The sequence below is a fragment of the Delphinapterus leucas genome, chromosome 3, assembly GCF_059928025.1.
Source record: "Delphinapterus leucas isolate spDelLeu-1000000601 "Yukka" chromosome 3, BTC_Dleu_Yukka2, whole genome shotgun sequence".
Taxonomy (NCBI): Eukaryota; Metazoa; Chordata; class Mammalia; order Artiodactyla; family Monodontidae; genus Delphinapterus; species Delphinapterus leucas.
Window position 1 is genome coordinate 59,324,702 of NC_143131.1, and position 23,380 is coordinate 59,348,081.

Here is a 23,380-nt window from a genome sequence, read left to right on the forward strand (position 1 = left end):
CATTTAAGTGGCTCTACTCAGGAGTTATGAAACATTAGTAAACCCTACAAAGTAGAAGGACTTTTGAATTAACTCGTTTAAAAATAACATTTGCTTCTAGATTATTGTCCCCATCACAGTTTTAGTATTTTGCTAAATGTTTAAGACCATATCTTGGCTTGGCAGCAAGTGATGTAGATTAAAAATAACTTGTAAAAATCACAAAGTTTTTTTGGTCTTATTCGTTGGTGAAATTTGTTAGCTAATAAAATCTTAAGAGATGATTGGGAATACAGTGGTATAAAAAGGAGGCATAGATATGGATTTTGTTAACCAGATGTTTAAAGTAGCAGATCTCAACCCTGGCTTTTACTTAGAATCACTTTGGAATCTTTAGAAAAGATTGATGCTTGTGGGGGGCGGACTTCCCTGGAGGTCCAGTGGTTAAGAATCTGCCTTCCAATGCAGGGGATGCGGGTTCGATCCCTGGTCAGGAAACTAAGATCCCACATGCCACAGGGCTACTGAGCCCACGCGCCACAACCTGAGGGCCCACGTGCCGCAACTGCAGAGCCCACGTGCTCTGGAGCCTGCATGCCACAACTAGAGAGAAGCCCGTGCACCACAACGAAAGATCCTGTGTGCTGCAACTAAGACCCAAAGCAGCCAAAAATAAATAAATAAATAAGTAAATCAATACATATTAAAAAAAAAAGACTGATGCTTGGGTCCTTTCCTATAATTTTAATTGTTCTGAGGAGGGTCTTGAACACAACTATGTGGGGGTGAATGGGAAGAGAGAGAGAAACATACAGACATCATTGGACCCCAGAAGTACCAACACCCCTCATTCTTTCCCAGCCACATTCAACTCTTTCCCCTTGGAGTTATTATGCTGACTTTTAGAGTAACCGTCACCTGGTTTTTCCTTATAGTTTTACTACCCATATATTCGTATATAATATGGCTTGTTTTCACTTTTTTAAAACTTCATATTAATTAAAACATATTCTGTGTATTCTTTTGTGACTTTTCCCCCTCAACATTGTATTTCTTGGTTTCTTCTATATTGGTCTGTAATTCGTTTTTATTGTTAGAATACTTGTGTACGATTATACTGCAACTTATTCTATTGTTGGTTAAGTGATTAATCAAGTGATTAAGATCACTTCTATTTTTGACCATTTTACATTTTTATGCATGCTTCCAGGTGCATACAAAGCATTGTCCTCACTGGGGCTTGTAGGTAGGAGTGGAATTGCTCGGCCATAAGACATTCGTTTCTTCAAATTTATTAGATTATACCACAATGTTTCCCAAAGTGGGTGTGTCAATTTACATTTCCTCTAGCAGTGCATGTGAGTTCCTGAGGCCCTGATAATTTATTTTTCAATCTTCCATCCTGAATTTCCTGCTACCTTAAAGGCACAGGCAGACCTTGTGTAGGTGTGATAATGGTCCCAAGTTTGGACTGAACAGTACATAAAATCAGCTCCTTCAGTAACAACCAAACTGGCCCCCCCTGCTCTTGCGCCTCAGGTGCTCCGGAAGGGCTCTCGGTCTGTGCTGTATGTCACGGATCTTTGATCCCCAAAGAGTCAAGGCAAGGATGAGCATTCCTAGGACCTTGGGTCTTTGACGTGACAGCCTTATTTTCCAGGCAGAGAAACTGAGGTGTGGCAGAGTGAGAGGCGTGGGCTTTGAGCCTCCCTCCCTGTCGCGGGGGCAGATGAGCCCCACTTTATGCCGTGATGGGTGTGTTGATTGAACGTCACAGCCTGCTGTTCCTTTTTGTGTCTGGGTGATCTTGCTGCCAGGATGGTACAGGTCACACCTTTTAATGGTTTCCATTAGAGCAATTATTAGTAATTCTGCTTTAGTTACATTAGTTCAAATAACTCCTGGTACCAAATAAACAGGAAGAGACACATTTATTTGGTAAAAAAAAACCCGTTCATTTTAATTAAACACCCCCATGTCTACCAAATTGTAGAACCCCTTTCCACAGCTTGTTTTCCTGACTCCTGTTAAGAATCTGAAACTCTATAGCAAGCAGAATTATTTATATATGTCATGATGTTTCCTATTTCAAGCTGTTTGCCTGATTCTAGGCTCTGAACTTCTATACTGAGTGATAAAATTCTTTCTTAACACATTTTGGGCAGCCTTTTGTTTCTTCAAACATCAGAAGATCTTCTCTTCCCTGGATTTGGAGGGACGGAGAGGGGCAGCAGTGAGCACTCAGTCCCACATGTTTGCTGTCCTCTCCCATTGAACAGGATATGAAGATGGAGCCAGAAAGGAGAGAACAGGGAGCTGGGCTAGCAAACAGGCCTGGGAAGCTCTGCTGGTGCAGGAATCAGGTTGGGTACGGTGAACTACAGCCCAGGTTGGAGGGTATTTAGGGTCTTGCTCCAGGCACTATAGGGTTGACACCATACTGCCTTTATCAGTGGTATGATTTTAAAAGGGAACCCGAAAGGTTTAGGAACCGGGCCGCACAGCAGGAGGTAAGCGGTGGGCGAGCGAGCAAAGCTTCATCTACCGCTCCCCATTGCTTCCCATCACTCGCGTTACCCCTGAACCATCCTCCCCCTACCCCGTCTGTGGAAAAATTGTCTTCCACGAAACTGGTCCCTGGTGACAAAAAGGTTGGGGACCGCTGGTTTAGATGTTCCCTTTTGGTCGTATTTTTCTTGGAAAAAAGTTGTATCTCGTATAACCATGGGCATTTCTCCCTAGGTTCAGACTGAGATCCGTGACTTAGAAATTCCATCCTCATGTGGCTGGTTACAACCTCATGCCTCGTGCTGCCTGGTACATTGGGCAGTGTACTCGTGTGTGTGTGTGTGTGTGTGTGTGTGTGTGTGTGTTGTTACGTGATCCTAACAAGTCTCTTCACGATTATTATTTAAGGAGGAAAAAGAGTGTAAATGTTACCAAACATGCCTTGCTGGGAATCTGTTAAGAGTAAAAACCTTACTTTCTAATTAAGTGAGTTTAAAGATCAAAGACTTAAAGGATAAAATAATTAAAGATAAGTTCTTTAATAGCCTTTAGAAGATAGCAAGTATATTAAACAGATGTCTGGTGGGGTGCACTGCTTTGTCTGTTTTCAGATGTTTTGGCATTTCAGGTGTCATTTTACTGAGGGGGGTCTGTGCTGTGTCACACAGATGGATGATGGAGCAAATACACAGTGGCATTTACATATTTCAAATATTTACATATTTGAAATATAATGCTTTAAGCTCATTGATCTAGATATAGAAATAGTATAAACCAACTAAAAATGTAAGCTAAGCAGTTTTCTTTTGCATCCATGTGCTGCGGAGCACTTCCTTCTGATTGTTTCAGACTAGAGTTTTGTTGGATGCTGGCTCCACACACATCATCACCACAACCTGCTGGTAAGACAAAGCTGAGTTTATTGCCGGCGCAGGCTCAGCGGCCATGGCTCACGGGCCTAGTCGCCCCGCGGCATGTGGGATCCTCCCGGACCGGGGCACGAACCCGTGTCACCTGCATTGGCAGGCGGACTCTCAACCACTGCGCCACCAGGGAAGCCCTGAGCCTTAGCAGGATCTTGAAGGAGGAAGGCAAGGTTGGGATTTGTGGAGAACTCGAAGTTTGGTTTAATGAGGGTCTTTGGATGCAGGGGAGGAGTGATGGCAAGGGGGTGTCAGGGAAGGGATTTTGATTAGGTTTAGATAAGGATCATGATATAGTAGTTAAAGATTGGTTTTGCGGCTTAAACTGTCAATGCTTCCTGCTAAAGAGTTAGTGGGCCTTGAAGGAAGTTCCTCTGACGAATAGTCAGTCTTTGCCTAGGCAAGAGTCTCCTGGACTGGTGAAGTTATGCTAATAAAGACGACGGAATAGCAAAATCATATTAGTGTAGACGGTAAGCTGGGTGGAGAAGTAGGTAGTTTTTGTCTTCAATGTCCAAGCTGTGTGGGAGTATGTACTTTGTGTTCACAGATTTTTCTCAGGAGGTATCAGAGGTAGAACTAAGAATGACAGATGCTCCAAGTAGCAGCTGTAGCCATGTATTAAAAGCTAACTGTCATGGGTGGTCATCAGGGAAAGAGCCATTGGTCATTTATTCATTCAACAAGCAAATATTTATAGAGCACATACACATGCCAGGCACTGTGCTAGGATAAAAGACAGATAAGGTCCTACCCTGTTGGGCCTTCTACTCCAGTGTGATGCAGCATCCTGTGGATCTCTTTCGGATTACAAACAGTCAATAACATTACTTAACTGGAGGGTATGTATAACTCAGATTCTTACTGGGTACTTATTCTGACAGATCTTGAGTGTTAGGATTTTCATGTTCAGTTGTTAAGACTAGGTTTGTTTTAAGGTGTGTCTTGATGTCGATGGAGTTCATGGGCCTAGCTTTTTCAAATGTAAGCAAATGTATTCTTTTACATGTTTCCAATGTAATGTTTATCATGGGCCAGCTGTGTTCCAGGCACTGAGTCATTGTAGGAGAAATACAGGAGGACAAACTCTATACAAATTAGACAATTTAAACATACACAAATAATTGAGATTTTAGTAGTCAGTTGCCATTCAACTCAATAAATACAGAGTGACTTCAGTTTGCCATATACCATGCTAGGTGTTAGGAATAAAAAACTTCCAGGATGCCCTCAGCCTGCAAGAAGATACAGTCAGGAAACAACCATAAGACACAGCGGCAAACAGCAACAGCAAAAAACCCAGACACAAACCAAGCAGGAACCCCCTTATCAAGGCGGATGTGAAGAGGCACAGGCCGAATTTTTGAAGCAGAGCACTGGTGTGTGTGGTTTTGGCAACACTGAAATAATCCCAAAGCTCTAATAAATGGGTAGAAGTACCTCCACAAAGTTTGAGAGAGACCATGGACTCAGAGTCCATTTCTGCCCCAGCTGCTGACCGGAGAGGAGCACCGCTGAGGACAAAAAGTGGAAATGGAGGCTCCTTGACATTCTTGGCCTCTAGTAGCCTGTCCTGCTAGGGTAACAGCATCTCCTTAGAGGACACCTTGGAAATTGACGATGTCTGTTTCCAAAGGATGGTGTGCTCCTAGCACTTGTTTTCCGTGGATGACCTCACTGAACATGAGTGAAAGGTGATGCGAACGTGCACTGAACCATAGTGCACTGAACAACATTGTACCAGTGATGAGCGAAGCTGGCTCCAGCACCTCCCTGACCTTGCACAAATCACTTGACCTCTCCGCATCTGTAAAATGAAGTTTCTGGATTAGATGCTTTTGATGGTTACTTCCAGCTCTGACATGTTTACTATTACTATTCTTACTTTGACAATCTCTTTGATAAAATATATAAGACAAACTTTTTAAATGAAGGAACTAATATTACATGTTTTTCTTCTCAGTTTCTCTACATAGAGAGTCTCTCCTGCACCTGGCTGTGAGATGGGGCCTTGCTAAGCTTTCCCAGTTCCTCCTGTGTCTCCCTGGAGGAATCCAGGCCTTGGCTTTACCCAACGAGGAGGGTGCCACGCCATTAGACTTAGCTTTACATGGTGGATGCTCCAAGCTGTTTGAAGACATCACAAAGTGAGTTTGGATACCTGATAGATTCTCTCTCAGTCTGTTTCTCTGAAGTCTTCCAAGCATTATGGAAAAATTAAAATAACCAAACCACAAGCTAACATTGGTTTATATTTTACCGCTAGTTCCCATGTATAAAGTACAGATATACATATCATACATAAACAGATATACAGATATATTTGGTATTCACATTTCATGGGGGAGAGGGAGTCAGGAAAAATGCCTTAAAAGGCTCCATGATTGGGGGGCTGGCTGTAAGAAGAAGAAAAGTTGGGAAACAGTAGCCTAGCCCCTACTTATCTTTCAGGTTTTTGCTTAAATGTCACTTCATCAGAGAGGCCTTCTATGTTATGGTCTTTTACAATTATGATTAATTTACAGTATTAATTGTGATTAAAATTATGATTCATTTATAATATAAATCATAATTTATAATTTTATATATATAGTCATTTATTTCATATATGTCTCCATCCTAAATCATTTGAGGACTGAAACTATTTGTTTTACCCACTGTGTTCAGCATATACAGTCATTGAAAGAATATAAGTTTTTGTTGAATCAATGAATAACAAACAAACCCCAAGATACTATGTAGCCAATGGGCTGGTTATTAGGATCTAGAGATAATGGAAGTGAAATAATTTGTCAACTGTAAAGTTCTCTATGTTGAGGATGATACCAACATTTTTAATGTTTGTTACTTAGAGTGGTTCAGATTGGTCATTATATCCTATACAGTGGTTTCCTTGACTTAACATGTGGTAAAAAATAAGTGGGAAACTACAATGAAAATGACAAATTACTACATAAATATTAAATATTATCAATGTTATTACATGGTGTGTCCTAATGGACTGGTATGTTTCATTTGTCCCATGGAACTCAATGTAATTAATTTACGGTCGTATGCTACCTAAGTGCATGTTGAAGTCACAGCTTTCTGTTTATTTTTGTTCTTACTTGGTCAAGTGACCGCCAACTAAGGAAAGAGCCCATCCCAATGGAATTGCCTTTATCTTTGCTCTACCGTGACCCCACTTTCTTTAGCTAAAAAGGGCAAGACAGGACCACTTCCTCTGACTCTGTCATTGTGGATAGTTCAGGGTTACATTGAGGACCCGGAGCCTCACTTCATCTTTGGTAGCTTTGTATCTTTCTGTTGTGTCCAAGACCAGAAGATGACATGTGTTTTTAAAGTTTACACATCCTCTGTGTCAAAAAAACCCCAAACAACCTAATCAAAAAATGGGCAGAAGATCTAAATAGACATTTCTCCAAAGAAGACACACAGATGTCCAAAAAGCTCAGCATCACTAATTATCAGAGAAATGCAAATCAAAACTATGATGAGGTATCATCTCTTACCGGTCAGAATGGCCAAAAAGTCCACAAACAATAAATGCTGGAGAGGGTGTGGAGAAAAGGGAACCATCCTACACTGTTGGTGGGAATGTAAATTGGTGCAGCCACTAGGGAGAACAGTATGGAGGTTCCTTAAAAAACTAAAAATAGAGTTACTGCATAATCCAGCAATCCCACTCCTGGCATATATCCAGAGAAAACCATAATCCGAAAAGATACACACACCTGAATGTTCATAGCATCACTATTTACAATAGCCAAGACATAGAAGCAACCTAAATGTCCATCAGCAGAGGAATGGATAAAGAAGATGTGGTATATATATATATACAGTGGAATATTACTCAGCCATAAAAAAGAATGAAATAATACCATTTGCAGCCACATGGATGGACCTAGAGATGATCATACTAAGTGAAGTAAGTCAAGCAGAGAAAGACAAGCATATGTGATATCACTCATATGTAGAATCTAATTTAAGAAATGATACAGATGAACATATTTACAAAGCAGAAACAGACTTACAGATATGGAAAAGAAACTTATGGTTACCAAAGGGGAAACATTGGAGGGAGGGATAAATCAGGAGCTTGGGATGAACATACACACACTACTGTATATAAGATAGATTACCAACAAGGACCTACTGTGTAGCACAGGGAACTCTATTCAGTATTCTTTGATAACCTTTAAGAGAAAAAAATCTAAAAAAGAATGAGTATATGTATATGTATAACTGAATCACTTTGCTGTACACCTGAATCTAACACAACATTGTAAATCAACTATACTCCAATAAAATGAAAATAAAAAATGTTTACACATCTAATAAATCCATTCATGGATGGGATTAGAAGTAGACTGTAAGCTAAATTTTGATTATGTGATGGAGCCTCCATTTTCTAAATTAATTACAAAAATCTTATTGCTCAGCCTGAATCATTCACTTCAGTGGCTTGTAGTTGGCATGGGGCGTTGTTTTCTAGAAGATTCTGAAGTCCTTGCAAATAATTGTGTCAAGAGTTTGGGGAGATGCCGCAAATCTTAGAGTACAGGTGCTCTTAATGGATTTCTTTTGTCACTCCATGTGACAGAGGTAGCATTTTTGTGGCTGGAGCTATACTATAATTTTGCAAATATACAAATGCTGATTAACAAAATGAGGTAATGGAAGAAGAGAAAAGAGACATAGAGCTAGTTCTGTGAACTGAAGAATCTGGGAGCGTCTGGGGGCTGTGCCAACATGCTGAGGCAGGCTGTAACCTGGGAGCACTAGCGTCTCCCTCCCGAGGCCTCTTTACCATTGCTACTACATGACCTATAGGCCATCCAGAATATTATGACATTAACCATGAAGCCTACATAGAGCTAATAAACGTGCAGTTGTTCTTAACCACAACAGAATGGAAAATAAGCCAATATTCAGGAATTTAGTTTGGGAATATTGTTCCTTTGTTTATGAATGAATTCAAGAATGCAACATGATCAAATTTATGCAGGTTTTAATTTGCATGAGGAAATGATTTACAACAGTAGACCAGTGTGTTGTGAGTATCTCACTTGTTTGTAACATCCAAACCTCACCATGCTCTCTGGAGATCATATCTGTTTTCCACTGCAATCGCCTAATAAACTGTTGGCTGCCAGCTAATTTGTGGTACTACACGTGGTGCCATTAAGGCCAGAGGCATCTTTTCAGGTTAAAGGGAGAATGAGGTAAAATACTATGTTTAAAAGTCAGTATTGTTGCATTAATTACGTAAATCTTTATAGTATATAATATATGTGGACAGCTTTTCATTTGACGTCTTCTTTAGGTGGAAAAACAAAGATGACTTTATTAGGATCTATTTACATGACCTTATGTACCTATCTTCAGTAGGTAGCTTTTATGGCTTGTTTTGCCAGTTGGGTTTGTAATATCAGGGACAATGAAGGGTCTTGGGACCGTGGGTTTTGATTTGTGATGTTTCAGCTTCCAGGGCAGACGTTCCCCAGGTTTCTCCCGCGTGCAGCTCAGCGAAGATGCCTCCCTGCGGTATATTCACTCATCAGAAACACTGACCCTGACGCTTAATCACACAGCCGAGCATTTGTTGGAGGCGGATATTAAACTCTTTAGGAAATACTTTTGGGATAGAGCCTTTCTCCTCAAGGTTTGTGCCCTTTATTGTGGTATAAGACATAATAACTCACGCTCTTTGAGAGTGCAGACAGCAAACTCGTTGCTTTGGGAACACTATTTTGGTGGGGGGTAGCACTTTCTTTTTTTCTAATGGGACTTTGAGGGACATGGAATTAGAAACTGTTACACCGGTAGAAGGAAGATTATTATATGATATTTTGGCGGCAGGTAGAAGATAGTAATTTGTGTAATATTGTTTCCTTTACTTTGCATGAACCAGTATCACTGATGTTTAATATTTTGACATTGGGTATTTTCTATTAACTTATTGACTGTATTATAATTCTTATCTAAAGCAGTTGCCTTTAGCGTTATTTTAAATGAATAATATCTTCTTCTGGGATTTCTTAAGGCTTAGATATAGTTAAGCCTTTGTTTCAGTGTACAGATCCTTCTTGAATGGGGACTGGTCACTTGAGACCAGTTCTTTTTCAAAGAGATTTTTTCCCCCTCCCACCGTGGCCCAGACATCAGCTTTGACTGTTATCAGAGCATGCCCATCTCAGGGTTTAAAATGTTTCATCTTCATTATTTTTATTTTTTTGTTGAATCTGGAAGACTGTAAAGCATATTCATATATTTTAATTATTATCAAGTAGAATGTTCTTTTGAGAAAAATGGCTTCAGTCAATTTAGTCGAGAGTGCTCAGGGGTATAATGGATTCACTCACCAGATCGTGTGACACCCCCCGGCAAACCCTCTGCCCCCGCAGGCTCCTCAAGCACATCCATTAATAAGCACCAGTTTCATGACTATATAGGCTTTACACAGTAAGCAGTCAGTTTACTGTTATCAGAAAACTGATATTGGTACTTATCAGTTTTGGCTTTTGTAAAATGTTTGCTTTATATAACTAAATTGAAGGTTTAACCAGAAACATTATACATCCAAGATTATTGCTTACTCCATATAGGGTTTTATTAAATAGTTAAAATAAACATGCTCTTCAGAGTGTGAACTACCTCTGTTGGGTTTAGGGAGTTCAGTGGATAATTTTCTGGCATACAGTATCTCCTCATTTTGCTTAAGGGTACTTTCTGTTTAAAGAAACAGAAGTTCTCAGCCATCCCTGTGGCTTCTCACCCAGGCCCCCGGGGGTGGCTATGTCACTGGGGCAGGGGCTGGGCCTGGCCCAGCAGCCTTACTCAGGGTGAGTGCCTCTCCCTGCAGTTTCAGAGGGGCAGAGCTCAGCAACACGTGTGTCCTTAGAGAGGACACTCAGACTACAGCAAGACCACAGAGCTCCTGCAAAGGCGAGAGCATGCTCCGTGTAAAGCAAAAATTCTGAACATTCGTTGCATTATAAAAACTTCCAGCTTCTTCGGTCGGATTCGTGATTTCTTGTAACTTGAGATAATTATTACTGATGACATTGGGGGAGATGTAGGATGAGTAAATCTAGATGCTTTAATAATTGATTGTAGTGGACTTTACAATAACAAAGACCAAATGAAGATTACTTTCCAGTTTATCAGAGATTTTAATTTTATGGAAAACACTTGATAAAAGAAGAATCCATTGCAGTGGGATGGCCTTGTGTTCCAAGTACCAGCACCCCTTTTTCGTTCTTCCTGTCCTAAGCTCTTGGCTGGGTAGTGCGTAGGGAGACTGAGAAGGGAATAGGGCTGAGGTTCTTTAAGACACTGTGATATTGTAACTTACAATAAGAAATATATCTGGTCTCCGTCCATGGTTCTTGGCTCACAGCCCCCAGACCCTTAGGATTTCCTAAGTGTGGAGCGGATAAAGGTGTTTTTTTGTTATGTTAATGAGTCAACTTTTGGAAAGCACCTAAGGATGGGGGCTAGTTATCTGTGGAGCCAATCGCCTGGTAAATTTCAGTCCCACCTCCAGGGAGGGGAAAGGGCCTGGAGATGGAGTTTAATCACCAGTGGACAGAGATTTAATCTGTCATGCCTACGTAATAACGCAAGCCTCCATAAAAACCCCAAAGGACTGGATTCGGAGAACTTTCTAGGTTGGTGAACTTGTGGAGGTACTGGGTGATGAGCCTGCTAGGAGGGGCATGGAAGCTCCGTGCCCTTTCCCCATACCTTGCCCCATGCATCTCTTCCATCTGGCTGTTCCCGAGTTATATCCGCTTATAATAAACCTGTAAGCTAGTAAGTGGTTGTCTTTCGCCTTGAGCCTGCGTGGTTAGCCCTCTTTTAACCCCAGGTACTCATGCTACCATCTCCTTAGTACCTCTCCAGACATATACCTGCTTCGGTCCATCCGTTAATTCCATGACGGGCCCTAAAAGAGAGAGTACTGTGTCCTGAGAGTAAGGCTGGGAGCGGTTAATAGCCACAGAGGGTGGGTGACCGGGTACTGCTTGTTCCCTGCCTCTTTGTGATTTGGTCAGTTATGTATATTTTCATGTTCTCTTTGCTCTGGCCTCAGGATGTCCTGAAATAGTCATGAGCAAGGCACTTGATATGCTGAGCTTAATAACATGCCCGGCGGGGGTGGATTCGGGGCTCTGGGTCAGTTGTAGGGTTGCTTGCCTCAGTTTACCCATGTATTTGTTTTGGAACATGTGCTGACGCAGTCTTGGGCAGTTTTTGACACATCAACACATAATTCTGTCTCTTCGCATTTTCACTGGCTGTGGGGAATCTATTTGAAAAGAAAATACAGAGGGCTCTAAAGGCATCTTCTCTCTACAGATCACAGCTCAGTCTTGGCCAGGGACAGCCTGCACCAGCATGTACCAACATGTAGCTCATCCTGGGTCCTCCCTGTGATAGTGGTCCTACCCCCATCTCCAGGCCCCCAATCCCTGTGTCTTAGGGTGTGGATGGAGGTTGGTCTAGGTGGGCAGATGCGTCAAACAGAAGTCCTTACAGGTTTCAAGATTTTCTGTTCTCTGTCCCCCTTTTGGTTCATGCGCCATGTTCCTGAGAACCTTCTGGTGGTGTGATCTGGGGAAGCAGCGAGGACTAGTGGCAGGGACAGTTTTGGCCCTTGTCTCTGGTTCCTCCCGCTGTCTCTCATGTCATCCGGGGTGCTGCTTACATGTTCTCCCAGCAGCTTTACCACCCTATCTGCCCGTGCCTCTCCAGGCCATGCCTCTGGCCTGTCCCGGCTCTGAGATGCTCGATTGTGATTTTCATCTCTTGTTGCTTATCTGAAGCCTCAAATGGCTTTCGGTGATTTTTTTTTTTTTTTTCCTTCCTCTCTTAGGCTCTTGAAGAGCAAGAAGCCAGGTCAGAGGAAAAATCAGATATGCCCTCCAGCACTGCAGAAACCGAAGAAGGTACGCATGTTCCTTCCCGACTCCGGGAACCCAGAAAGAGCTCAGAACTAACTAGTCACCTGGGAGTTGAAGTGTGTGGTGGAGAAGAGCAGGAGCTGAGGGAGGCAAGAGCAGGGTGCTGGGGTGCCACTGGGCCCCAGGGTCCTCCAGCAGCGCCGCACCAAGGTACTGTGTGTTTCCACTTTTCATTCGGTTAGCATTTACTGGGTTCCTCCCACATTCCTGATCTTTGGGGACCTCTCCTGACACGCAGAGAGTGTTCCCCTCATTTCCAAGTTCAGTCCGTTTGTTCCGTTCAGTCCTCCGTCACTCACCTGTTCTCCAGCTCGCTCCACCTGTGTGGAGCTCCTGCTCTGTGCTGGCCCAGGGGGTCTTAGAGGATGGAGGCCTTGAGGGTGTCTTTGTTGCCATGGGTTCTGGGGAGCACCACTGGCGTGTAGAGGTGACAGGAGGGGGCGCGCTGGGGGTTCTTCAGGGTACAGACGGCCCTACCCAACCCAGGTTGTCCTGCACAGCCCTGATGGAGCTTCAGAGACTGAATGTACAAATCTGCTCGAGGTGGGCGTCCACAGCAAGAGGTGTATGTTTAAAATACATTGTCACTGCTCTGTTCCACATCGTAACGTGGAGTCGTGTTGATGGCGCACCTGGGCGTTAACACCCAGCTTGTAGGCAGGAATATCGTCCTTCGTTGTTTTCTCTAACTTGGCAGTTTGTCTGGGCATGTGATCTCTACTTCTATTCAGGTTCTTTCCCCTTTAATGTATGCAAGTAGGTCTGATCTGTTAGCAAGTCCTAGTAATAAACACGGGTTTTGATTCGCTGGAGTATCTTAACCTCTGTTCTTGAATACTCCTGTACTGTTTATATGGAACAGATTGTCGTTTTGTTTTTTGTTTTCCAAAACCCAGTGGTTTTAGGAATCTGACCATACATCACTATGTCTTCCAGGGTAGTCAGGGCAAAGGTTTTAATACATATTATCTTATTATCAATTACGATCCTTTTGCTTCATATTTTAGAGTGCTTTTTATTTTTTGAAACTAAATGCGAGGTTAGGTTTATTTATGTCTGGGGGTAGGGTTATATCATCTACTTAATTTCAGATCAGTGGAGCAGACATTACAAAATATCTGTTAATGTAAAGCGACAATAGTCTGATAGGGCTGAGACGCAGCATGCTAGATGCTGGGGTTAGGGAGAAAAAATAGGACAAGACTCCTGTTCCCAAGCCACCAGTGTCGACAGCTGGAAGACCGGTTGTTCTAAGTGTGTGTGCCCCACGCACCTGCACTCAGTCCCGGGTTAAGCCAGCCAGTTGAGCTTCCCACCCAAGCTGCACCGCTTGGGCCCCTGTGGAGTTGCCCTCACTGCTCTCCCCTGTGGGTGGTGTGCTGGCTGCGTGGAGGGAGCTGCAGCTTGCCGTACCTGCCCAAGGAGGTGGTGGTGAGTTTCACACTTTCTCCTGCAGACCCGTGGGAGAAAACTCAGGGCTCATGTCACGAGCGCTGTCATCTCCTGAGCATTGGGCTTGGCTTTTACTACTCTGACAGTAACTGATCAGGTTTCTTGCTTCTAGTTGGCTGGTAAACCTGGTGCTAAGTTTCTGGCCTGCCGGTTGCAAATTTGTAGGGTACTGCTGACCGCGTTTTGATATTACCCTTATTTCTTAAGCCTTCACTCTTGCTTTTCCTTTTTTTTTTTTAAATCAACTCCTGATTTTTACTCTATCATCGTATACATTTTTCTTCCCTTATAATCCACCTCCAAACTGACTTAGAACAAAGTGAGGTCTAAACAAGTGCTGAAATTCTAAGTTCTTGCCCTCAAGGGACTGACAGTTTGGGACTAATGCAGAAAAACAAGCTGTCCCAGCACAGTATAAGTGCTATAGGAGTCATAGGCAAGTAATACTGTGAGAACTCTGTGGCTTGTGATGGTGGTCAGGGAAAGCTTCTTGGTGGAGGTGACCCTGGAGCTGTGATCTAAGGGAGGGAAGGGAATTCTAGACAATGGGACTATATGCAATACAGAGCCCTGAACCAGATGATGCGTTGGGGGAGATGCAAGTTGTTTTGTGGTCCTGGAGTACAGGGGTGTGTATATGATGCCAGGAACATAGGCCTGAAAGAGAGGCAGATCAGCAGGGCTTGTACACAAGGCAAGGAACTGGAACTCCACCTTGACAGCTCTGGGAACTGTTTTAAGCAAATTAGATCAGGTTGTTATTTAGAAAGGTCACTCTGTGAGAGTGTGAAGAATAGGTTGGAGGGGCCAGGGGCTGCTGAGAGAAATACAGAAGACAGTCTGCACCATAGCAGTATAATGAGATTGGAGACAGAGAGACCGATGGATACTGTCCTGAAGGCGTAGGATGTCAGGTGGGTGTCAGTGGCAAGGGAGAAGGGTGATTCTTCCATTCCTGGTGGGACAGGCCTTACAGGACGCAGGATCATGACAAAATACCTACTCAGTTTTAGACAAGTTGAGTTTGATGGGCCCAGGGGGGCAGGCAAGTTAATACACCTGGCTGCCAGCTGGACTGAAGTCACTCAACCAATAAGCAAAAGAATTTGGACAGAAACTCAAGTTCTCTAACGCCAAGTAATTAACGTGTATATTTTACAGACCTTGTAGACCTTGCTTTTATCTGTATACGTTTGGAGGACATGTTAGAAGCTGTGTGCACATTCCAGCAGAGGGCAGTATTCACCTAAAGTGAAAACATTCAATTAGCTTTTGTTCATTCATAAGCCTGCAGGTGACTCAACTGGAAAAACAAAACATTTTGAGTGTAAGAGCTTGGTTGGTTGTTTTTTTTCCCCTTTAACCCCCAAAGCAAACTTTCCCTTTGAGATCTCACAGAAGATTCTTAATAGATAATGTTCTGCCTCCTGGGGCAGTGGGTAGAAAGGGAACTTTTAAGTGTGTATCTGTAGCTGCCATTGATTAAAAGATTACAATACCTTTAGCTTGGAAATTTACCTTGTCTCTGGTGGTGTGATAAATGGTTTTATTATTGTCTCTGAACCAATTATGTTTCCATAATTTCATGATTGTAATTGTCCTCCCAGAATGATGGGATGTTATTCCAAATGAATTATATGGCCAAAAGGTCACCTCATTTTCACTGCGTTCAGATGAATAAGCTAACTATGAGTATGTATTGATCCACCAACTGACTCCGTTTTGTCCCTTGCCGCCTTTGTCGTTATTTGATCTCCTACTCTAGGAGTTCCTAAAGAGCATTGTACCGAGCACCAACGTTGGAAGATGCTCTGAGAAATAAGTATTCTTTGTCCAAATAAGTAGAAAATGCTATATATGAAACCCCCCTTTTGGAAACTGAGAATACGTTTAATGTTTTGTAGGTTCTAGTTAAGGCTTGAAGTCAAGAAACCTGTGTTTCTTGTTTAACCTCACAGTTCTCTAACTTGATCATGGGAGAATCCCTTTTTCTTAGCTCTCAGCGTCTCATGAAAGTGGTCTGTGGAAGGTGCTTTGGAAATGTTGCTGTTCCTCATCTCCCCTGATCCTGCCCTTTCTTTTAAGCTTACGCCCTCCTTTTTCACGATCATGTGGGTTCTCTCCATCTATTAGTACGTAATGCTCACACTGGGAGGGAGCTAGGGAGACACTTTTAAAACTACTCATGGTCATCTTGAGTACTGAGATCACCCATGCCTCGCCACACAGCCCACTGTACTTTTTCTTTTTTTTTCTTTTTTTGGTACGCGGGCCTCTCACTGTTGTGGCCTTGCCCGTTGCGGAGCACAGGCTCCGGACGCGCAGGCTCAGCGGCCATGGCTCACGGGCCCAGCCGCTCCGCGGCATGTGGGATACCCCCGGACCAGGGCCCCCCACTGTACTTTTTGATGTTTTTCAGGAGGCTGCTGCCTGCCTAGAGTCTATGGGGCCATAAGACAAGCAACCATTGCAATACTGTTGATCACTCACTGTATGAATCCATTTTCTTTCATTATTTTGGAGTTTTAAAAAAACCCTGTGTAATTTGCTGTCTCGACTTTTATGTGACTAGTCCTTTACTGTGTTCACTTCTCCCCATTACTTACCTTCCACTTTCTCATTTAGCGAGGACATAAGGAGTAGGGATTGGAACACGAGTGCCGGTCACAAAGGGAGAGGGCAAAGTCATCTCCTTCAGGGCTGAGGCAGCAGCTCCCAGTGGGCTCAGCAGGGCTTCCTCCTCCCCGTCCTGTGCGAGAGGCCATGGGTCCAAACGCAAGGCCCGCTCTAGGCAGGCGGACGTGAGCCCTCCGGGCCCATTGACTTACCCATTCAGTAAGTCTTTTCTGATGAAGCAGTGACCAAAAAGGCAAAGAGAAAAAAGCCCTCATCTCGTGGGGTTCACGTCCATTGAATTTCACTCACGCCTTTGTGGAGCGACGAACACCGCTCGAGGCGCTGGGGACGCAGCTGGGAACCGAGCCAAGTTTGCACACTCAGGGAGCACACGTCCCAGTGGCCGTGGAGAGAGGGACATTTCTGGGAGTCAGGAATCAATTCTCCCCATTTTGTGCACAAGGAGGTGGTAGCAGAGAGAGGTCACATAACTTGTGTGAGGTGACACAGCTTGCCCAGGCAGTCCGAACTCAGGTGGGTAAATTGTTGCCCACCACACTGTAGATACCCACCACCCTTCTCTAACAGACTGTTTTCCTATTTAGTCTTCGGACTGCTGCTCTAGAGTTCTCTTCAGCTTTTGTGTGATGGAAAAGTGCAAAATTGGAATCGTTGCCTTGAAACGAGCTCTCCTCCATGTGACCGACCTGTCTCATAAAGTCCTTACGATGGGAGACTGTGACCCACATGCAGGGACAGGTCTTGATGACACATCGGCAACAAGCAGACTCTGCTGAAAACCTCAGCTCTGCCACGAACTGGCTTCTGAACAGGATGCAAGTTACTCAGCTGTGTTTCCTTTTGTGGAAAATGGTGGAGTGGGAGTGTCGTTTCATACTTCCTTCAAAATAAGGTTTAAATGAGAAAATACAGGTGGGGCACCTTGATCAGTATCTGACTGTGGACGCTTAGCCAACGCTATCTTGTGATGAGTGCAAGTTATAGCACGTGGCTAGAGCGGACTTAGTGGTGATCATGTGTGTGCTGGGATATCAGGACACAGCTCTTCACCTCGCGGTGACCAGGTGAGCAGATTTTCTGCTTGAACATTCCTTAGACGGGGGTACAGCTCTTCTCTGTGTGCTCTACGTGCGTGAAATGGGAAGAGGGAGTTGTGTGGTGGATTCTCCGTTTTTTAAACATTTTTATTGGTATCTAGTTGATTTACAATGTTGTGTTAGTTTCAGGTGTACAGCAAAGTGAATCAGTTTTATATATCTATATATCTCCACTCTTTTTTAGATTCTTTTCCCATATATGCCATTACAGAGTATTGAGTAGAGTTCCCTGTGCCATTCAGTAGGTTCTTATTTAGTTATCCGTTTTATATATAGTAGAGTGTATATGTCCATCCCAATCTCCCAGTTTATCCCTCTCCCCTTTCCCTCTGGTAGCCGTAAGTTTGTTTTCTACATCTGTAACTCTATCTCTCTTTTGTAGATAAGTTCATTTGTACCCTTTTTTTAGATTCCACATGAGTGATATCATATGATGGATTCTCCTTATTTGAATATCTCCTGTGAGATATTATTGGGAAAACCAAGAAGTCTTTTATCCATGCAGAATTTCCTTTCCAAGATTTTTCATTTTGAATACTGTGGCCCAATGTCTTTTTAGAACTGTTGAATATGATTCCAATGTCTTATCAAGATGCAGGTCCTTTAACCAGGGTGGCTGGTACCTGAGGTGTTGGGGATTTAGGACAGCAATTAAGGAGGCTGTTCTGCAGGGGTGATTACTCAGCTGGATACACAGCTCTTATCTTAGCCTCACTGTGGAATATCCATCCAAGGGCTTGGTCAGTGTTGCTGCCTAGAAGCTAGGTACCTGGACATTTGCAAGACAGTTACACTCCATACCCGTAGAATGTACTTCCTAGCCCCAGGAAGTCACCTGTGCTTCTTTCATTTGACAGAGAGGCTCAGTCTTCTCTCTGTTTCTTTTAGAGACTGACTTTGCCAGTCCATGTTCTCCTCCTGCCTACAGAAGAGAATGAGTTTCATCCTTAAAAGGCCAAAATAAGATCTCAAGCTGATATGATGCTCATTTTGTATATTGTTATAATAATATTAGTATTTTCCTATAAAGAAAAACTCTCCACCTTGCCTCCCCCAGTTCATCACAGAATTAAAGAATCCTAGTTTGAGCTGGAAAGAATCTCAGATTCCTCAGAATTCACCTAGATACAACGGATTCTGCTCCCATCTGCTATGGATACTTTGTTCCAGCTGGGTCCGATTAGCAGGTTAGGAGGAAGGACAAGCATTTACTAAGCATATCAACTGAGGAGTCTAATACTTGAAATAAGCTTATAAGTTGAAGGTATATTTAAGGATTTTTTCCCCCTGAATTGAAATAGACTCTAAGTGTGAAATCTTAGGGACATAAAAGTATTCCAAAGAGAAAATTGAATCTTGTTTATATTGTTGAAAGATGACTTTGCCTCATTTTATTCAAGCAGTTGAGTAAATTAGGAAAATTCTGTCCTGACCTCAGTTTGAAGTATAATGATTTAGAGCTTCTGCTTAGTTGCTAGTTGCCACCAAATTTTGGGGCTGAGGGTGATATCTTTTATTTTACTCCATGACTTAATTTTTGACTGTTTGAGATCTTATGGGGGTGGGGGGTGGGGAGGGTGGGAGAGAGTGCACACTCTAGATGTAAAAAATCTATATTATAAAAGCATATTAAACATAGAGTTACCATATGACCTAGTGATGACACTCCTAGATATATACTCAAGAGAAATAAAAACATAGATCTCCTTAAACTTACACACAAATGCTCAAAGCAGCATTATTCATAACTGCCCCAAATGGAAACAATCCAAAAAGTCCATCAGCTGAGGAATGGATATACAAAATGTGATCTATCCATACAATGGAGTAGTATTTGGCAGTAAAAAGGAATGAGATACGGACACATTATAACACAAATGGACCTTGACAACATGCCTTGTGAAAGAAGCCAGTTACAAAAGACCACATATTGTATAATTCCATTTATGTGAAGTATCCAAAATGGGATCCATTAAGACAGAAAGTAGATTAGTGGTTGCTTAGGGCTGGGGTGGGAGCGGTGGTGGTCGGGGAGAAATGGGTAGCGAGTACTAATGGGTATGGGCTTTCTTGTTGGGGTGATGAAAATGTTCTAAAACTGGTTGTGGTGATGATTGCACAGCTCTGAGTATATTAAAAATCATTGAATTGTACACTTTAAATAGATGAATAGTATGGTATTGAATTATACCTCAAAGCTGTTATATATATGTATACATACATACATATATATACATGTATATACATGCATATATGTATATACATACATATATATACAAATACAAATATACAAATACAAATATATATGTGTATATGTGTGAAGGGAATATACTAAACCATTAATGGTGGATTCATGGATTTTTCTCCTCAGTCCCTTTCAAGTTTTCTTAATTACTTTCGTGACTCAAGAAAGTGTCACGAATTATTTGAATTAAAAAAAAAACTACGTATTTCAAAAAAGATGTCTTAATTTTTTTCTGAAAGAATTCAGAGTAGAAATGTAAAAATTATATTGTAAAAGAGCACGTTTTGAGTTGCTTGAGGTCTTCTCTCACCTTGGCATCCTCTCCCTGACTGCAGATCCTGGAGGCCCGGATCACTGGGGGCCCGGTTGAGCTTGTTAAATTATATGGAACGTTGGGACTCATGGACTAACAGGGCTCATGTTGATATTTCTATTGATACGTGCCTCATTGTTTCTCCCCGTCCATATTTATACTGGGAATGCCAACAGCTATCAGTTGGCATTAGTAAAGGTGGGATTAGTACTCCCACCTTTAGAAAAAAAAAAAAAGGAATTAATTGAGATACTGAAACAAAAGATCAGAGTGTTATAATAGCCTGTGAATTGAGAGCGGTAGATGGTTTTTCAAATTTTTTCCCTTTGCCATTTTAGTTCTCTAGCAGTTGTGAATCAGACACGCACACTAGGGTAAAATATTAAGGTGACTCGTGAAGTGAAGTTCTTAGTGAAACTCCAATGCGTAACTAGAGAGGAAAGGGTGACTTTTGGGCTTGCAGAGCTGGAGGGGTGGGAGGGAGCCAGGGGAAAAACATTCATCTGTCTCATCCAGCCGGCAGTTCAGAAGCTGTGATGAAATAGCTCCGGTATTGGAGTATTTGAATTAGTAATTTAATAAAGTAAACAACTTTCCCTTTCTTGTCCCTAATGATCTATTGCATCTCATCAGTTGTTTTGGGCCATCAGATCTACATGGAGGAGAGAAACATTTATTCAGCGTCTGTAATATGCTAGGCACCCTGCTTGGCCCTGGAGATACAGGTGTTGGGCTTAAATTGATTTGGACCCAGCCTTCCCAGAGCTAATAGTCTATTGGGAGAAGAGGATTCATTCAAAGACTGTGAACTACCCCTATGAGTCCCTTTGGGCATTTATGGGGCAGACAGAGGAAGCTGAGAGCGTGACCCGTGTTTTCCTTTGTGCTTTTGATGCTGCCCTGCATGTCTAACCCAGTTGGGGACTTGATCGTGGAGAGCTGAACCTGAGGGTCGGGGTGAAGCAGCAGTAGTTGTCTGGCTGGCTCTGATCGAGATCCTTTTTGCCTCCTTCCTGGGGGAGGAGTCAGATGACACAGCAAATTGTAGCTGCAGGAGAATACTGAGCACCCTGTATTTTCCATGTAAGCTTTCTCTTTGCTTAAGTCCAGCCTCCATGGTCCCATTTCTCAAAAGGAGACGGTATGACTTGTGCCCAGAGTTGAGCTCTATTAGGCTAATCTGTTTCCTAACAAGACACTGGTATTGATCTTATGCTGTTTGCTAGTGCAGTGTCCCTGGTGAACATGAATATTAGAGATTATTTCTTGATCCATTATAGTATGGCAATAAAAAACATGTTTATGATGTTTGGCAAATCTGATTTAGGAGGTGGAGATCCTTACTTCTGGGTAGGCCTTGAAAGGGAGATTAATAGGCCTTTAAAACAGAATAGCTTGGGGTTACTGATATCATTATCTGCTGAAGGTTGCTATAGCAATGAGTGGTTTGATTGCACTGTGCAGTTGGTGGGGCAGTGGGTGAGTGTAAAAGGATCCTCGTCATTTAGCAGAAACTCTCCTGGAGCAATTTAATTAAACTCTGGTGGAAGGAGTGCCAAATTCTTTAAAAGCTCTAAGATATACTTCTGTATCATCCTAGATTAATTAAAGATACATGATTATCCTGTCACAAATTTTTTTTAAGTTTATTTTTAAAATTTTTTTGGCTGCATTGGGTCTTCGTTGCTGTGCGCAGGCTTTCTCCAGTTGCGGTGAGCGGGGGCTACTCTTCGTTGCGGTGCACAGGCTTCTCACTCTGATGGCTTCTCTTGTTGCGGAGCACGGGCTCTAGGCGCACGGGCTTCAGTAGTTGTGGCTCATGGGCTCAGTAGTTGTGGCTCGTGGACTCTAGAGCTCAGGCTCAATAGTTGTGGCGCACGGGCTTAGTTGCTCCGCGGCATGTGGGATCTTCCCGGACCAGGGCTCGAACCTGTGTCCCCTACATTGGCAGGCAGATTCTTAACCACTGCGCTGCCAGGGAAGTCCCACAGATATTTTTAATGATTTTGAGATAATTTTATAACCTTGAAAGTTGTTTTAGAAATGATTATACGTTTTATAAAGACGTCTATTTTAACATAGTTTGTAGTATTTGTTTGAATATTGAACAAAATTGCATTAGACTGTAAGGAAAATGTAGGCTGGCAGTGTATGAAGACTAGCCTTTTGAGAGGGGTAGGGAGCTGGAATCTGAACATACCACTGGAGTGGACTCTGAACATATTACTGGGTGAACACATCCTTTGTTGTTACAGGTGGATTACCTGACGATAGAGCCTTCATCAGCAGCCTTGAATAAAATGTGTATTATTCTTCTGCATCAGTGTTGTAGGTACAGAATTCTTTAGAAATGCAGAATTGTTATCATTTAAAAGCATATGGTCTGAAATGTCTCTAAAGGCATATCCAGTGATGGGCAGTAAAAATGTGTGTGACTCTCTTGCTGTCTATGCAGATGTGTCTGTTGAAACTTTAGTTCTAGTTACCCTCCTTCACCCAATTTTTAGGATTTGGGTATATGTATTTTAAAACAGAAGACCTGCTGTGCTCCCATATGGTAAACACTATAGTAGGTGCTTCACATCAGTTTTCTGCATCTGTGCAGTAGAACGAAAACTTTCTCTTAATATAGTGTTTTGGACTTCGGTGCTTAAACAGCAGGCTTTTGAAGGGTGAAGGTGTCTCATTTTGACATTCCTATCGCGAGCCCTCTTGTTCTGCAGATGGTACTCTGCTGCCACCTGGAGGCCTTATGTGGGGTGTGCATGTAAAGGTAGGTGGGGTTGCTGAGGAGCACAGGCTGCCCAGGCTGGGTGTCAGCTACAGCCTTGTCCTTACTCCCTGTAGAGGTCAGTTGACACGACCACATGAAATTGAGGCTATCACCCTTTCATTTTTCATCATAGAAGCTAATGTGCATTATGAATTCAAGAGCAATATACTGTTGTGGAGGGCAGATATCTTACTAACTTGCGTGATATAAAGCAAATTCAAAGTTATTGTTATGCAGATTAAAAAAAAATACATCATGACTTTGTGTCTGTTGACTTCTCTGCTCCATCCTTACCTTGTTAAGATTCATCATGGAAAGCCACCTAAACGAAAACCTTATACTTTTTCTAAGCAGAAACATGGATGGAAACTGGCATTGTTGCCAGGCAGTAAGAAGGGCTTGAATAAATCCACTTGGAGGTTTGAGGCCTCACGTGACTGAAATTAACAGGAGTGGCAAAGTGTAGGAGGGAATGCCTAGTTAA

General features: G+C 42.6%; 1 protein-coding gene across 8 annotated transcripts in view; it reads left to right on the plus strand.

Annotated features, from left to right (window-relative positions):
* Positions 1-23,380, plus strand: part of ARHGEF28 (Rho guanine nucleotide exchange factor 28) — a 309,928-nt gene that overhangs the window by 137,862 nt on the left and 148,686 nt on the right. For 4 of the 8 annotated variants that reach the window (XM_022595023.2, XM_089908998.1, XM_089908999.1 and 1 more), the window contains 3 exons: positions 5,374-5,557; positions 8,895-9,075; positions 12,292-12,529. In XM_022595023.2, the coding sequence (XP_022450731.2) occupies positions 5,374-5,557; positions 8,895-9,075; positions 12,292-12,529 (603 nt within the window). The remainder of the gene's footprint in view (positions 1-5,373; positions 5,558-8,894; positions 9,076-12,291; positions 12,530-23,380) is intronic. The other 4 variants (XM_089909000.1, XM_089909002.1, XM_089909003.1 and 1 more) reach the window with 1 other exon arrangement.